The 17,120-nt window shown below is 43.1% G+C and overlaps 1 protein-coding gene across 2 annotated transcripts in view; it reads right to left on the minus strand.

Annotated features, from left to right (window-relative positions):
• Window positions 1–8,101: 8,101 nt before the first annotated feature.
• The window catches only part of SAMD8 (sterile alpha motif domain containing 8), a 147,479-nt gene continuing 138,460 nt past the window's right edge, over window positions 8,102–17,120 (minus strand). For both annotated transcript variants that reach the window (XM_044297609.1, XM_044297608.1), the window contains one exon: window positions 8,102–11,363. In XM_044297609.1, the coding sequence (XP_044153544.1) occupies window positions 11,059–11,363 (305 nt within the window). In that variant the 3' untranslated portion in view covers window positions 8,102–11,058. The remainder of the gene's footprint in view (window positions 11,364–17,120) is intronic.

Here is a 17,120-nt window from a genome sequence, read left to right on the forward strand (position 1 = left end):
CAGCTGCAGAGGTGGGAGGGACGGTAACTTTCTCCCTGCAGCTCACACTCAAGACAGCACCATGCTGCTGTCTTAGTGAGCTGTTCAAAAGGACACGCCCCCAGATCCGGTTAGGCCATGCCCCTTCCACACCCCAGCTGACAGGGATTTAAAAATAAAGCTAAAAATCAACTTCTAGGTACAGTGCTGAAAGGATATGGACCTTTCTGGACCTCTACGACCACCTTGGTTCAATGTAACTGACGTCAGGAAAGATATTTCCCCCAGCAGGGGAACTTTAAACAGTGCGTGGGTGAGATGTTATAACAATTCTTTACATATTTAAGGTAAACAAGATGGATTCACATTTCTCTTCAAGTGCTGCTGTCTGAGAGTGAGCTGTTCAAAAGGACATCCCTGTGTCTGTCCAGGCCCTGGGCCAGACGGAGGACAGGGAGTCTGAAAGCCAGACTGTCCGGCCTAAAACTGGACCTCTGGCCACACTATTGGCAAGCTGCTGTGGAGGTCACCGTTGAGGGATGGTCCGCTATGGAGGTCAGTGTTAAGGGGCAGATTGCTGTAAAGGCCACTGTTAAGGGGGCGGGCCTCTATGGAAGTCATTGTCAAGGGGGTGGGGTGTGCTGTGAAACTCACTGTTAACGGGGCAAGCTGCTGTGAAGCTCAAGGTGAAGGTGGGCTGCTGTGGAGGTCCCATTTTAAAGAGACGGGGCACTGTGGGGGGTGTCAGTGTTAAGGGGTGGAGGCTGTGAAGGTCACTGTTAAGGCGACTGGGTGCTGTAGATATTACTGCAGCTAGTATATATTGTATGGATCGTCTCTTATTTGGGGGTCATTCTCACAGAATTATCTTCATAAGCACTGCGTTTCAGGTCCAAACATCCAAATAGTGCGATTTATTTGACACTCTTCATACACAACATGGCATGAAACAAAAGCCTGCCTGTCTGGGCTCTACCTAAACATAATAAACATTGTATCCCTTAGGCCTCTTTCACACTTGCGTTGTCCGGATCCGGCGTGTACTCCACTTGCCGGAATTACACGCCGGATCCAGAAAAACGCAAGTGTACTGAAAGCATTTGAAGACGGATCCGTCTTCAAAATGCTTTCAGTGTTACTATGGCACCCAGGACGCTATTAAAGTCTTGGTTGCCATAGTAGGAGCGGGGAGCGGGGGAGCGGCATACTTACCATCCGTGCGGCTCCCGGGGCGCTCCAGAGTGACGTCAGAGCGCCCCAGGCGCATGGATGACGTGCCATGCGATCACGTCATCCATGCGCCTGGGGCGCCCTGACGTCACTCTGGAGCGCCCCGGGAGCCGCACGGATGGTAAGTATGCTGCTCCCCCGCTCCCCACTACACTTTACCATGGCTGCCAGAACTTTAGCGTCCCGGCAGCCATGGTAACCACTCTAAAAAAGCTAAACGTCGGATCCGGCAATGCGCCGAAACGACGTTTAGCTTAAGGCCGGATCCGGATCAATGCCTTTCAATGGGCATTCATTCCGGATCCGGCCTTGCGGCAAGTCTTCCGTTTTTTGGGCCAGAGCAAAAAGCGCAGCATGCTGCGGTATTTTCTCCGGCCAAAAAACGTTCCGTTCCGGAACTGAAGACATCCTGATGCATCCTGAACGGATTTCACTCCATTCAGGATGCATTAGGATAATCCTGATCAGGATTCTTCCGGCATAGAGCCCCGACGACGGAACTCTATGCCGGAAGACAATAACGCAGGTGTGAAAGAGCCCTAACTCGGCTATATACGATAGCATTCACACAGTCCACCAGCCCTCAGGCTGTAACAATTGCAGTAACTTTGGAAAGGGTTGTGGCCTAGCAGTCCTCCCGACTATGACCTTTCAATGCTTGTTCCCGGGCGTCGCTGAGTCCCCTAAAGTCCAGGCTATTGCATAGCCTCGTGGCCCCTCAGCCTTGCCTAGCTGAGACCACAATGACAGAGCCTCACCAGGCCTCTGTCTGCACACTCTCCAGAGTGAGACAAACCCAATTCCAGCAACCATATTAAATGGAATCCCTGGACGTGAGCACGACCTAAGTCCCGGACTGGAGCATGGGGAACAGGCACCCACCCAGCACATTGCATGTTCCCAGTAAAATCCCTCCCCCGGACTAGCTGAAACCAGCTATTCTAACTATATTGGTGTCCACCAGCTAACTTAGTGGCCACCTATCTAGGGGCCTTTACTCTACCAAGGCAGGGCACCTTGGTGACACGCTCCAGGTGCAAACAACACCCCTTGGACTTTACTGCACACCTCAATGTTCACATTGCCACTATATATATATATATATATATATATTCAATGTTCACATTCCCAATAAATATATAGATATATCACACAAAGAAAGGACAGCAGCACTTGTAGTTGAAGCCGGGTGCAAGATCCTCTGACCTTAGGCTGGTCGGTAAAAATAATTGTAGATCTCTCAAAGAAGAGGCAGCACTCCAGGATAAAAGTGAAAATGACCCGCTTTATTTACTCTGTGCAACGTTTCAACTGCTCATTGCAGTCTTTCTCAAGCATAACAATGGTGTCACAGCATCTACATTTACACCCACAATGCTTAGTGAGTCAATTAACAAGTAATTGGCAATAACATGATCAAAAATTTTAAAAACATACATTACATTAAAATTTTACATGATTACATGTGAATTCATTATATATCTCATATACATAGGCCACAATTTTGTATACATAGTCAAACCTCATAAGTGATTTACAAAAGGATCACAAACAAACATGGCCTAATTACTAAGGTGCCTCGTGCATTTGTATCAGTGATCACCTGAAAGTGCTAATTGGGCGGTCAACAGGCCGCATACTTTAAAAACTTACAGAGTGTGGTATCATGACGGCTGCTGTCCTGGCGTCCCCGAGGTCCCACTGTGCATGCTCTGTAACCTGGATACCGGTGTATACACTCAAAGACCGCGCCCTGTTGTGACGTCGGTCATCATGCGCACACCGGCCGCCAGGCACCTCCTCCGATGCATGACTATGCGGGCGGCAGCGTCTCCCTGTCCGGCCTCCCAGTCACATGACTAGTCACGTGAACCGTAACCTAACTGGGAAGCGCTTACCCCCCAACACATCGCAAGACACAGGATCAGTAAGAGCACAACAGTGAGGCCTATAAAAGGAGAAAAGAGGAACAAGAAGAGAACGATCGGGTTGTAGAGACTACTCACTAGATAATTACTAATGATTATTGTAAATGAATCAGGATATCAAATCGTAAATATCTGAGGATTGTGGTCCTGAATAGGAACCCACCATATATTAAATGGAGAAAAAGGGGTGTGCGGTGTATAAGCGAGCATCATTTTAGTGATCCCCCTTACACAGCTATAGGGCCATAGGGCACAGAGTGTTGTCCACACCCCGTATCCCCACATTCCACATCCGCCCCCTATACATCTCCTGTTGCCATAACTTCCTCCATTCACGACTTATCCACTTTTCTTTTTAGTATAAGACCATAATTCCAACCCCATTCTCCTGTTCTGGAACTAAAACGCCATAGACGATCACCATCATTCTCCTCCACCATGATAATAAACTTGAAAAATAGAAGAATCCTTTTCGGATCCAGAAGATTCTACAAGTAGAAAGATAAATAATAATTAGAGTAATGGACACCAAAGGGTGATCACATAACCAAATGAGTTGGAGAGGAAAACAACACTCCAAGAAGGCAAAAGAGACCCCCAAAATCTACATGATATTTCACTTAAAATCCACACAGTGACTGTAGGCGATGTATCCACAGCAGTTCCCTTCGTTTGAGGGTCACTGTGCGATCGCCACCTCGTCTACCTCTTTGGACCTGGTCTATAATCATACATTTTAGGTCTTTTTCAGTATGACCAAATACCACAAAGTGTTTTGGGACCGGTAGATCTAATCTTTTGCGTCTTATCGAAAAACTGTGATTGTTTAAACGTGTTTTCATGTCGCATATGGTCTTCCCCCACATAGAGGAGACCACATGGACATTTCAACACGTATATAACAAACGTGCTATCACACGTTACATAGTGACGAATGTCGTATTGTATTCCAGTTCCCGGATGTAAAAACACATTGCCCTTAATCATATAAGTGCAGTTCACACACGAAAGGCACGGGAAACATCCCGTCCTTCTTGTACCAAGGAATGTTTGCACCTTCTTTTTGATAGGGACATCAGCCCTCACAAGCCTGTCTCTCAGGTTAGTAGGTAGTCTATATGATAGGAGGTGCAAACATTCCTTGGTACAAGAAGGACGGGATGTTTCCCGTGCCTTTCGTGTGTGAACTGCACTTATATGATTAAGGGCAATGTGTTTTTACATCCGGGAACTGGAATACAATATGACATTCGTCACTATGTAACGTGTGATAGCACATTTGTTATATACGTGTTGAAATGTCCATGTGGTCTCCTCTATGTGGGGGAGACCATATGTGACATGAAAACACGTTTAAACAATCACCGTTTTTCGATAAGACGCAAAAGATTAGATCTACCGGTCCCGAAACACTTTGTGGAATTTGGTCATACTGAAAAAGACCTAAAATGTTTGATTATAGACCAGGTCCAAAGAGGTAGACGAGGTGGCGATCGCACAGTGACCCTCAAACAAAGGGAACTGCGGTGGATACATCGCCTACAGTCACTCAAACCACAGGGCTTGAATGTGGATTTTAAGTGGAATATCATGTAGATTTTGGGGATCTCTTTTGCCTCCTTGGGGGGTTGTTTTCCTCTCCAACTCATTTGGTTATGTGATCACCCTTTGGTGTCCATTACTCTAATTGTTATTTATCTTTCTACTTGTAGAATCTTCTGTATCCGAAAAGGATTCTTCTATTTTTCAAGTTTATTATCATGGTGGAGGAGAATGATGGCGATCGTCTATGGCGTTTTAGTTCCAGAACAGGAGAATGGGGTTGGAATTATGGTCTTATACTAAAAAGAAAAGTGGATAAGTCGTGAATGGAGGAAGTTATGGCTACAGGAGATGTATAGGGGGCGGATGTGGAATGTGGGGATACGGGGTGTGGACAACAATCTGAACCCTATGGCCCTATAGGTGTGTAAGGGGGGGATCATTAAAATGATGCTCCCTTATACACCGCACCCCCCTTTTTCTCCACTTAATATATGGTGGGTTCCTATTCAGGACCACAATCCTCCGATATTTACGATTTGATATCCTGATTCATTTACAATAATCATTAGTAATTATCTAGTGAGTAGTCTCTACAACCCGATCGTTCTCTTTTTGTTCCTCTTTTCTCCTTTAATAGGCCTCACTGTTGTGCTCTTACTGATCCTGTGTCTTGCGATGCGTTGGGGGTAAGCGCTTCCCAGTTGCCAGGCTACGGTTCACGTGACTAGTTTTTTTCTCTCTTGTTTTATCGGGAGGCCGGACAGGGAGACGCTGCCGCCCGCATCGTCATGCATCGGAGGAGGTGCCTGGCGGCCGGTGTGCGCATCATGACCGACATCAACAACAGGGCGCGGTCTTTGAGTGTATACACCGGTATCCAGGTTACAGAGCATGCACAGTGGGACCTCGGGGACGCCAGCCGTCATGATACCACACTCTAAGTTTTTAAAGTATGCGGCCTGTTGACCGCCCAATTAGCACTTTCAGGTGATCACTGATACAAATGCACGAGGCACCTTAGTAATTAGGCCATGTTTGTGATCCTTTTGTAAATCACTTATGAGGTTTGACTATGTATACAAAATTGTGGCCTATGTATATGAGATATATAATGAATTCACATGTAATCATGTAAAATTTTAATGTAATGTATGTTTTTTATATTTTTTATCATGTTATTGCCAATTACTTGTTAATTGACTCACTAAGCATTGTGGGTATAAATGTAGATGCTGTGACACCATTGTTATGCTCGAGAAAGACTGCAATGAGCAGTTGAAACGTTGCACAGGGGAAATAAAGCGGGTCATTTTCACTTTTATCCTGGAGTGCTGCCTCTTCTTTGATTATATATATATATATATACACACACACACACACACAGTACAGACCAAATGTTTGGACACACCTTCTCATTCAAAGTTTTCTTTATTTTCATGACTATGTATATTCACACTGAAGGCATCAAAAGTATGAATTAACACATGTGGAATTATATACATCATAAAAAAGTGTGAAACAACTGAAAATATGTCATTCTAGGTTCTTCAAAGTAGCCACCTTTTGCTTTGATTTCTGCTTTGCACACTCTTGATGAGCTTCAAGAGGTAGTCACCTGAAATGGTCTTCCAACAGTTTTGAAGGAGTTCCCAGAGATGCTTAGCACTTGTTGGCCCTTTTGCCTTCACTCTGCGGTCCAGCTCACCCCAAACCATCTCGATTGGGTTCAGGTCCGGTGACTGTGGAGGCCAGGTCATCTGGCGCAGCACCCCATCACTCTCCTTCATGGTCAAATAGCCCTTACACAGCCTGGAGGTGTGTTTGGGGTCATTGTCCTGTTGAAAAATAAATGATGGTCCAACTAAACGCAAACCGAATGGAATAGCATGCCGCTGCTAGATGCTGTGGTAGCCATGCTGGTTCAGTATGCCTTCAATTTTGAATAAATCCCCAACAGTGTCACCAGCAAAGCACCCCCACACCATCACACCTCCTCCTCCATGCTTCACGGTGGGAACCCGGCATGTAGAGTCCATCCGTTCACCTTCCGTCCATGTCCATTCCTTGTGTTCTTTAGCCCAAACAAGTCTCTTCTGCTTGTTGCCTGTCCTTAGCAGTGGTTTCCTAGCAGATATTCTACCATGAAGGCCTGATTCACACAGTCTCCTCTTAACAGTTGTTCTAGAGCTGCTAGAACTCTGTGTGGCATTGACCTGGTCTCTAATCTGAGCTACTGTTAACCTGCGATTTCTGAGGCTGGTGACTCGGATGAACTTATCCTCCGCAGCAGAGGTGACTCTTGGTCTTCCTTTCCTGGGGTGGTCCGCATGTGAGCCAGTTTCTTTGTAGCGCTTGATGGTGTTTGTGACTGCACTTGGGGACACTTTCAAAGATTTCCCAATTTTTCGGACTGCCTGGCCTTCATTTCTTAAAGTAATGATGGCCACTCGTTTTGCTTTACTTAGCTGCTTTTTTCAATACAAATTCTAACAGTCTATTCAGTAGGACTATCAGCTGTGTGTCCACCTGACTTCTCCACAAGGCAACTGATGGTCCCAACCCCATTTATAAGGAAAGAAATCCCACTTATTAAACCTGACAGGGCACACCTGTGAAGTGAAAACCATTTCAGGTGACTACCTCTTGAAGCTTTGAATGAGAAGGTGTGTCCAAACTTTTGGTCTGTACTGTATATACATATGAATTTTTCAATTTTTTGGGGTACATTTGGTATTTTTTTCATAAATAAAGGTGAAATATATTGACTCAAATTTATGACTACATTTTTTCTGTGACACAAGAAAACAATCTCAGAAAGGCTTGGATAAATAAAAGTGTTCCAAAGCTATTACCACATAAAGTGACATGTCAGATTTCCAAAAAATAGCATGGGCAGAAGGGCGAAAACTGGCCCGCGGAATAAGGGGTCAATTTTAACATTGTTCATCATGTGGGGTAAATAACACGATAATTGTATAGCTCAATTGTTATGGATATGGTGATACCAAATATGGAGAGGACATTATTTTCTCAGTTCTTATCCATTTACTTTGTTCAGCGAAAAAGATGGATTTGTATTACTTCTGGATTTTTTTTGTTAATAAAAACACTAATTCTCATTTTTACCAAGTGTTAATTTGGTATGATATCCGAAAACCAATAGTTATACACAGAGGGTAGACCTGGGTGCAGTCATTAGACTTACAGTTGCCATGTAAAGACACCCTGTGATCACATTAGTAGGGACAGTGATCTGAAACCACTTAGATGCTGTGGTCACAATTAACAGTCATTTAAGGGTTAAACAGCCAGGATTGGAAGTCAGGACTGGAATGGGCAGTCACTTGATATATGGAGGTTCACAAAATGAGAAGCGTTGCAGATTCTTTGGATAGGGGATTACCATTTTACTTGCTGACATATTCCACAGCACTTTACAGACATTGTTATCACGCGCTATATCCCCACTGGAGCTCCCAATCTAAATTCCCTATTAGTATGTCATTGGAGTGTGGGGAAAAAACAGAGTACCCAGAGGAAGCCCATGCAAACACAGGGAGAACATACAAACTGAGATGTTGTCTATGGTTGGATTTGAACCTAGGACCCAAGTGAGTCACTGTCAGGGGATACGTTTTGTTAGTAGGAAAAAATCGCTTTAACAATTGTTACATTTAAAATATGTAAATTAAAAGAAGACAAACTAATGAAGTCAGTCACAGGTTTAATACTTTTTCCACAGAAATGTAAACAATACACACAGTCCATGTTAATTTTGGATAATGGAATACAGTCTTGTGTTGTAGTCAGTAGTAAAGGAGAGAAATAAATGAGACCCTGAAGCAAGTACTTTCAAAAGCAGGAAAATTCAGAGTTTAAGTGTAAACAATTCCTTTAACCAGCAAATAAAGAGGCCCAGGAACAAGTGAGTACATAAATATCATACACAGATCTGTGTACCTAAATTAGGAGGAGATCATTTACAAAGCACTGTCTGGCAATGTACTGTATATGCATATAAGAATTTATGTTTTCTTTGTATAGGTCACTAGATCATCAGTAGTTAGAACAAAGTTTTTTGTAAGACCTAGCACATCAACTTTTATGGATTCACAGTACCTAAATGTACTTCATGGAAATGAAACAAAATAAATATATCTTGCCAGGACCAGGCAATATTCAGACTGCATGTTTTGCTGAACTACAAAAATATAACTGCTCCCAAAATGTTATATATGTCATTTACTATACAGGAACTTTAGCTTTATTATACAATTTTATGACATTTTACTGCAAAAAATCAAATGAGGAATATAGTCCATACACACATGCAGTGGGTATTTTCTACCAAATAGATGGCCTGAAATCTGCAAGAAATCTGCATGTGTTACATGCGGATTACTACACACATTTCATTCTTTGCATACCAATTATTAAGTTCACAAAAATATCTGGGGCATGCTGCAGATTTGAGAGCATCATGCCCTCAAAACCGTACACATTTCTTCCCAATTGTATGTATAGTGTTTTGTTCATGCATTCCACTGGACATTTGTTGCAGACAGGACAAGCAGGTTACAAGCAATTGCCCGATGCAATGGTCGAAAGGTCTGGTTCTCCTGCAGGCTTCATTATATTCAGGAAGAAAAAGGTTCACCAGCATCTACTTAGCTTCAATACCTTATTAGCGCCAATTCATAGTGCTTGAATAATGCTATGTGAAAGTGGCCACACAGAGGCAGCTAGAAAAATATACTGAGGAAATGGACCAGCCCAGAAAAATATTCATTTTTGTATATCAAATCCACTGAATAAATACAACCTATGTGTAAAATGAGTTAACATAGCAGACGTTAATAAAAACCTTAATAGAAAATCCTAACCTACATGAGGTTATAACTAGTAGTGTTCAAAATTAAAAGACCATTTTAAGCCCAAATGGTATTTATGCAAAGAACTTATAATGTGCAGCAAGAACAACGCACAGATTCTAATCCATTGCACAGTCCATATGAGTAACATGTACTGTGCACTAATTTTTGTTCTTACACAACATGTACGTGATGTAAGAATTGTGCCTGCTATTCATGCTGCAGATTTTCAAGCCACAATGCCATAGCAGAAAGTCACCAGTGTATACACCCTATTTGAGCAAACATAAGGGTATGTCCACACATGGCAAATACGCTGCAGCTTTTCTGTTCTGGAAATGCATGTGGAGAATCCGAAGCATATTACAGACCAACCAAAGTGGATGAGGCTTTATAAAGCACACACTGACTCACGGTATGGATATTACATCCACAGCATGTTTAGCCATACATATGGTGAAATCCGTGGCAAATCCACTGCAAAAATCTACATTTAACTTGTGGATTCTGCTGGAGATTCATGGTAAAATTTGCAGCAAATTTACATCCTGTGTGGATGTATCCCAACAGAAACCAATCTTACTGACTTAGGCCTCATTCACATTTCTGTTTTTCATAAACATGTACTATCTGCATTTTCCACGCACAGCACATATACCTATTGATTTGAATATGTTTATTCACACATCAGTGGGTCATTGGAAGAAATCACAGATACATTCACTACTTTGATCTGTGTAATGCGGACCAAACACGCCCATTGAAGTCTATGGATCCATGAAAAACTACTGACAACACGGATGGCATCTGTGTTCTATCAGTGTTTCTGCACAAACCATTGGCTGAAGACTATCTGGAAATTAATTCTCAGCTGAGCGGTGTCCATGGAATATAGAGGACACAAGGAGGGCAAAAAACTGACACGGATTCCTCAAGGATGGCTTTTCCATGGACGTCAATGGGCATGGAAATGTGAACCAGGTCTTATCAAGAATAGAGCGAATGCCAGCCAACATCATTAACTGGACTCTGAATTATTATTATTATTTTTTTATCAATATGACATCTATTATACCAACCTTCAACAGGTTTGGGGGAGTGGGGTTCCAACATTTTAGAGATTTGTGGAATATTCTAAAACTTGATTGATAAAAATGATTGAAGAATATATATTTTTTCATTTAAGAATGCCAAGTATACTCATAAGGTTTTTATACTGGTTTATGTTCACTGGTAAATTATCTGAATTCTGTGAGAGATGGATGCATTTATTCTAATATGCAATCCCTCTAAACTTAGTACACAAATAATATTCATCTAGTATAAGGTAAAGTTCTACAGCCAATATGGGTGCTTCATGCTTCCAAGTACCCACACACAGTTTTCTAGTTGGCTCAACAAAAGAAAAAAAAAAAACTCTGCAGCTTCAAACTAAAGGTCATCTTTCGTGGGTATAATATTTTTATTTTCAATCCTTGGTAATTTTTTTGCAAGAGCAAATTAAATTAATTGAATAAGTTCTTTAAAAACACAGGCCTAGAGAAAGGCCAGCAGTACTCATTAGGAACAGGTCCTTTAACATTGCATTCAAAGAAGGAGAACATAGGAAACCAGATTCGAGCCCGTCGGCTCTGTTGGTATGCACGTGTATTGGCCAAGGTGTGGTAATAGAGGAAGAGTCTTGTGGTGATGTAAAATGCAATGAAGACATCAATGGAGTAATGTTCATGAGCAGCCAAAATGAAGAAAATGCCAAACAGGTTGAGGACCCAGGAAAGAGTATGTAGGAAGTTCCAGTTTCGAGGAGTGTCTGAAATAAAGAAGATTCGTAGTAAGTAGGGCTGCAGTAAACGAATATTTTTGTAATCGAGTATTCTATCGATTATATTTCTCGATTCATCGAGTAATCTAATAAGAAAAAGCTACTTAAAATAACGTACGTAATTAGGTATGTATAAAGTTATTGGTTTGAAGGCATGCCTAATGCCAAGGTGCTTCCATTAACCCCTCCAAACCAATAACTTTATACATGCCCATTGGGTTTGGAGGGGTTAATGGAAGCACCTTGGCATTAGGCATGTATAAAGTTATTGGTCTGAAGAGGTTAATGAAAGCATCGGAGGTGCCTTCATTAACCCCTCTCTAAACCAATAACTTTATACATGCCAAGGTGGTGCTTGCAGCCTCCATTAACCACTCTCTCTCCATCTGCCTCCCCCCAGCCTCTGATCTGCTTGCCCCCGCCTCTGATCTGGCTCCCCCCCCCCAGCCTCTGATCTGGCCCCCCCCAGCCTCTGATCTGGCCCCCCCCAGCCTCTGATCTGGCTCCCCCCAGCCTCTGATCTGGCTCCCCCCAGCCTCTGATCTGGCTCCCCCCAGCCTCTGATCTGGCTCCCCCCCCCCCAGCCTCTGATCTGCCTCCCCCCAGCCTCTGATCTGCCTCCCCCCCAGCCTCTGATCTGCCTCCCCCCCAGCCTCTGATCTGCCTCCCCCCCAGCCTCTGATCTGCCTCCCCTCCCTCCCCCCAGCCTCTGATCTGCCTCCCCCAGCCTCTGATATGCCCCCTCTGGTAACGCAGTTCCGATCGGAGCCCCAGCAGTGTAATGCTGGGGCTCCGATCGGTTACCATGGGAGCCAGGACGCTGCTTAAGTCCTGGCTGCCATGGTATGTTAGTAGTGAGCAGAGAGCAGCGCATTATACTCACGTGCGCTGTGGCCGCCGGTCGCTCCTTCTCATAGGTCTGTGCGGCGCATTGCTAATGCTGTAAGCATTAGCAATCCGCCGCACAGACAGAAGAAGGTGCGACCGGCGGCCACAGCGCACGTGAGTATAATGCGCTGCTCTCTGCTCACTACTAACATACCATGGCAGCCAGGACTTAAGCAGCGTCCTGGCTCCCATGGTAACCGATCGGAGCCCCAGCATTACACTGCTGGGGCTCCGATCGGAACAGACACTGCCACCAATGATGGGGGGGAGGAGGGGGACCCTGTGGGATATGGCCGGCACATTCATTGGTGGTGCAGTGGCCACAGTCCCTCCCCTCCCCTCTTCCCCTCCTCCTCCTACTTGGTCTTCAGCGGCAGCCGCGCACAGTGGGGAGGGAGAGACTCCCTCCTCCTCCTCCCTCCGCTGTGCCGGCCGCTCAGTCCTGCCTCTCTGGCTCCGGAGGACACGGAAGCGGTGAGTGAGACGCTTAATTTCACTCCCGCTCCGTGATCACGTGATCTGAACGATTCCTCGATGCAGGGAAACTGCATCGATGAATTTTTTGACTCGATTTAATCGAGTTATTCGAATAATCGTTTCAGCCCTAGTAGTAAGTATATATACGTCATACCTCCCATATGAATTACAGCTGTATTTACTACTACACTAGTTTAATTGAACAGCGTACAAAAAAAAAAAAAGATGCTTTTTCATTAATTATAGAATCCGTTTTCTACAGAAGCTTATCCCTCTAACAACCAGTGTGTTTAGATGCGTTTCACTGCAGCAAATGGCATTTATCATATAGAGAAGTTAATACAAGGCATTTACTAACGTATTGAGATTGTCCATACTCCCTCCTTTGCTGGCTTGATTCATTTTTCCATCACATTACACACTGCTCGTATCCAAGGCCACCACTGCAGCTCAGATAATAGGTGCTTCTGCACAGGTGTGTCCAAGCACGCTCCCACTGTCCCACCCATGAGGGAGACCAGAGCTATAGCAGGAATCAGCAACCTCCACAACTCCAGCTGTTGTGAAACTACAACACCCAGCATGCACAATTGCTTGCTTGTTCTAAAACCTCCCACAGAAGTGAATTGGGCATACTGGGAGTTGTAGTTTCACAACAGCTGGAGTGCTAGAGGTTGTTAATCCGTGTCCTATCATGTGCAAGCACAGCCACTGCTGCTGGATTACAGTGTATAACAGGGAAACGCAACCTGCGGCCCTCCAGCTGTTGTAAAACTCCCACAATGCCCTTCTGTAGGATGATAGTTGTAGGCTGTCAGGGAACGATGGGAGTTGTAGTTTTGCAACAGCTGGAGGGCCGCAGGTTGAGCATGCCTGGTGTATAATGTAATGGAAAAATAAATTAAGCCAGCAAAGGAAGCAATATGGACAATAATAATACATTAGTAAGAGCCTTGTATTAACTGTCTACATGAAGAAAAAAAAAGCGAGACAACCCCCTTTAAGTCCTAAATGACCAAAGACATTTTAGAGTATTTGTTCAAGTAATGTTTTTTTTTTTTTTTATAGAATTGTCTTTTTATTAAAGCAATAGTTTAAAAAATAAGCATACAAGGGTCATTTTTGCATGAGAACAAGAATGTTAAACAAATACATTCTAGGTAAGAACATTGGGCCACTTAGACAATAGTGGTCCGCATATTAAACATACGGAATCACAATAGTGTTGAAAGAAACCTACAGTGGGATGCGAAAGTTTGGGCAACCTTGTTAATAGTCATGATTTTCCTGTAAAAATCGTTGGTTGTTACGATAAAAAATGTCAGTTAAATATATCATATAGGAGACACACACAGTGATATTTGAGAAGTGAAATGAATATTGGATTTACAGAAAGTGTGCTATAATTGTTTAAACAAAATTAGGCAGGTGCATAATTTGGGCACTGTTGTCATTTTATTGATTTCAAAACCTTTAGAACTAATTATTGGAACTCAAATTGGCTTGGTAAGCTTAGTGACCCCTGACCTACATACACAGGTGAATCCAATTATGAGAAAGAGTATTTAAGGGGGTCAATTGTAAGTTTCCCTCTGCTTTTAATTTTCTCTGAAGAGTAGCAACATGGGGGTCTCAAAACAACTCTCAAATGACCTTAAGAGAAAGATTGTTCACCATCATGGTTTAGGGGAAGGATACAGAAAGTTGTCTCAGAGATTTCAGCTGTCTGTTTCCATAGTTAGGAACATATTGAGGAAATGGAAGACCACAGGCTCAGTTCAAATTAAGGCGCGAAGTGGCAGACCAAGAAAAATCTTGGATAGACAGAAGTGACGAATGGTGAAAACAGTCAGAGTCAACCCACAGACCAGCACCAAAGACCTACAACATCATCTTGCTGCAGATAGAGTCACTGTGCATCGTTCAACTATTCGGCGCACTTTACACAAGGAGATGCTGTATGCGAGAGTGATGCAGAGGAAGCCTTTTCTCTGCCCACAGTACAAAAAGTGCCGCTTGAGGTGGGCTAAAGCACATTTGGACAAGCCAGCTTCATTTTCGAATAAGGTGCTGTGGACTGATGAAACTAAAATTGAGTTATTTAGCCATAACAAGGGGCGTTATGCATGGAGGAAAAAGAACACAGCATTCCAAGAAAAACACCTGCTACCTACAGTAAAATATGGTGGTGGTTCCATCATGCTGTGGGGCTGTGTTGCCAGTGCAGGGACTGGGAATGTTGTCAAAGTTGAGGGACGCATGGATTCCACTCAGTATCAGCAGATTCTGGAGACCAATGTCCAGGAATCAGTGACAAAGCTGAAGCTGCGCCGGGGCTGGATCTTTCAACAAGACAACGACCCTAAACACTGCTCAAAATCCACTAAGGCATTTATGCAGAGGAACAAGTACAACGTTCTGGAAAGGCCATCTCAGTCCCGAGACCTGAATATAATTGAAAATCTGTGGTGTGACTTAAAGAGAGCTGTCCATGCTCGGAAGCCATCAAACCTGAATTCCTAAAGAGGAATGGTCCAAAATACCTTCAACCCGAATCCAGACTCTCATTGGAACCTACAGGAAGCGTTTAGAGGCTGCAATTTCTGCAAAAGGAGGATCTACTAAATATTGATTTCATTTATTTTATGTGGTGCCCAAATTTATGCACCTGCCTAATGTTGTTTAAACAATTATAGCACACTTTCTGTAAATCCAATAAACTTCATTTCACTTCTCAAATATCACTGTGTGTGTCTCCTATATGATATATTTAACTGACATTTTTTTTATCGTAACAACCAACGATTTATACAGGAAAATCATGACGATTAACAAGGTTGCCCAAACTTTCGCATCCCACTGTATATAACTGTAAGATAAGATATCCATTTTGATCACCAGTATATTACCAATATCGTTCAAATGGGCGTGTTATTCTAGGAGAACTTATTGCATAGGCTACAAATGAAAATACGTAGCTAACAGGTGTATACAAAAAGCAAGAAAAATAAGTAAGACTAAGACAGGACAAGACACAAGGGGGGAGGGCATATTAGAAAAGGAAAGAAAAATATATAGCATCATGTACTCATCCCATATCTGTCAGATTCTATCGAATCGTGCAACTTGATTGGTCGTAAGAATAACAAAACACTAAATTTTTCTAGTGTCCATTATATTGGCAAGAATGTCAAGGCAAGTATGTTGATCTTTCCTTTTCTAGAAACTGGCAATAAGACGCCTAGTTTCTGTCAGTATATTAAGCGTTAGTAGGACGGTGTGCTTTTTTTTAAGGAAACGGGAGGCATATTTATCAGATATAAGTAAGGATCTAGACGGAACTTAATATCCACTAGTTGTAGAAGGATTTCCTGTGTTGTTTTCCAGAGTGATTGCATCAAAAGGACATTCCCAGAAATTATGTAGGTGTGACCCCATCCCCATCGCGAACACCTGTGGTGCTAGGGTCAAGATGTCTTACCAATTGTGGGGTGTGGTACCAAAACATAATGCAGTTAGAAGTTAGTGCTGCTCTCTTACATATTAGTTTCCACTTGTCTGGGGGTAATATTTATTTTCAGTAATGTCTCCCACTTGGACATATATGAAGGTCTGGAGGGTACGCAAGGGGGCGGAGAAGAAAGGATGTTATAGATCTCAGAGATAAGTCCCTTAGTTGAATCCGAGAGTTTGCATATTTTTTCAAATGTTGTTGGAAAGGATACTCGAGAATTACCAAATAGACTAGTAAGTAAGTGCTGTATTTGTAGGTGTTGGTATCTAGAGGATTCTGGTAGTTGATTTAAGGGTATCAAATGGTATAATCTTCAATGTTCTGTAATCCACCATATCCACAAAGCAAAATATCTTACTAGAAAACCAAGGCCGGAAAAAAGAAGCATGAAGACGCTAAGGAGAACCTCTGTCTGCAGAGCTTCTATATGTTGTGTTTAAGTGTCCTTGGCCCTAACAGTTTCGGCATCAGTGTGGTTGGCAGCTGAGACCATATTAGAGAGTTGGGGTGTAGTGGTGCCATCCATAGTTTTTCAATTTCCATCCATCTGGAGTATGCAAAGCGGTTTGACCAAGCTAGGATACGCTGTAAATGTGTTGCCCAGTAGTATTTGGTGACATCAGCTACTCCCAATCCTCGTAGTGTTTTAAGGGCTGTGAGGGTGCTACACAATATCCTATGTCTCGTTGCATTCCATATGGATCTTAGAATGGAGGATGGTCTAGCTCTTAATTATTTTCCCGGTATGGGGACCAGAAGGGTTTCCAATAAATATGGTAGCTTAGGTAGAATGGACATCTTTACCGCTGCTATACAACCAAAATGGGAAATAGACAAGGGCATCCATTTGTTCATAAGGGTTTTAA

The sequence above is a fragment of the Bufo gargarizans genome, chromosome 6, assembly GCF_014858855.1.
Source record: "Bufo gargarizans isolate SCDJY-AF-19 chromosome 6, ASM1485885v1, whole genome shotgun sequence".
Taxonomy (NCBI): Eukaryota; Metazoa; Chordata; class Amphibia; order Anura; family Bufonidae; genus Bufo; species Bufo gargarizans.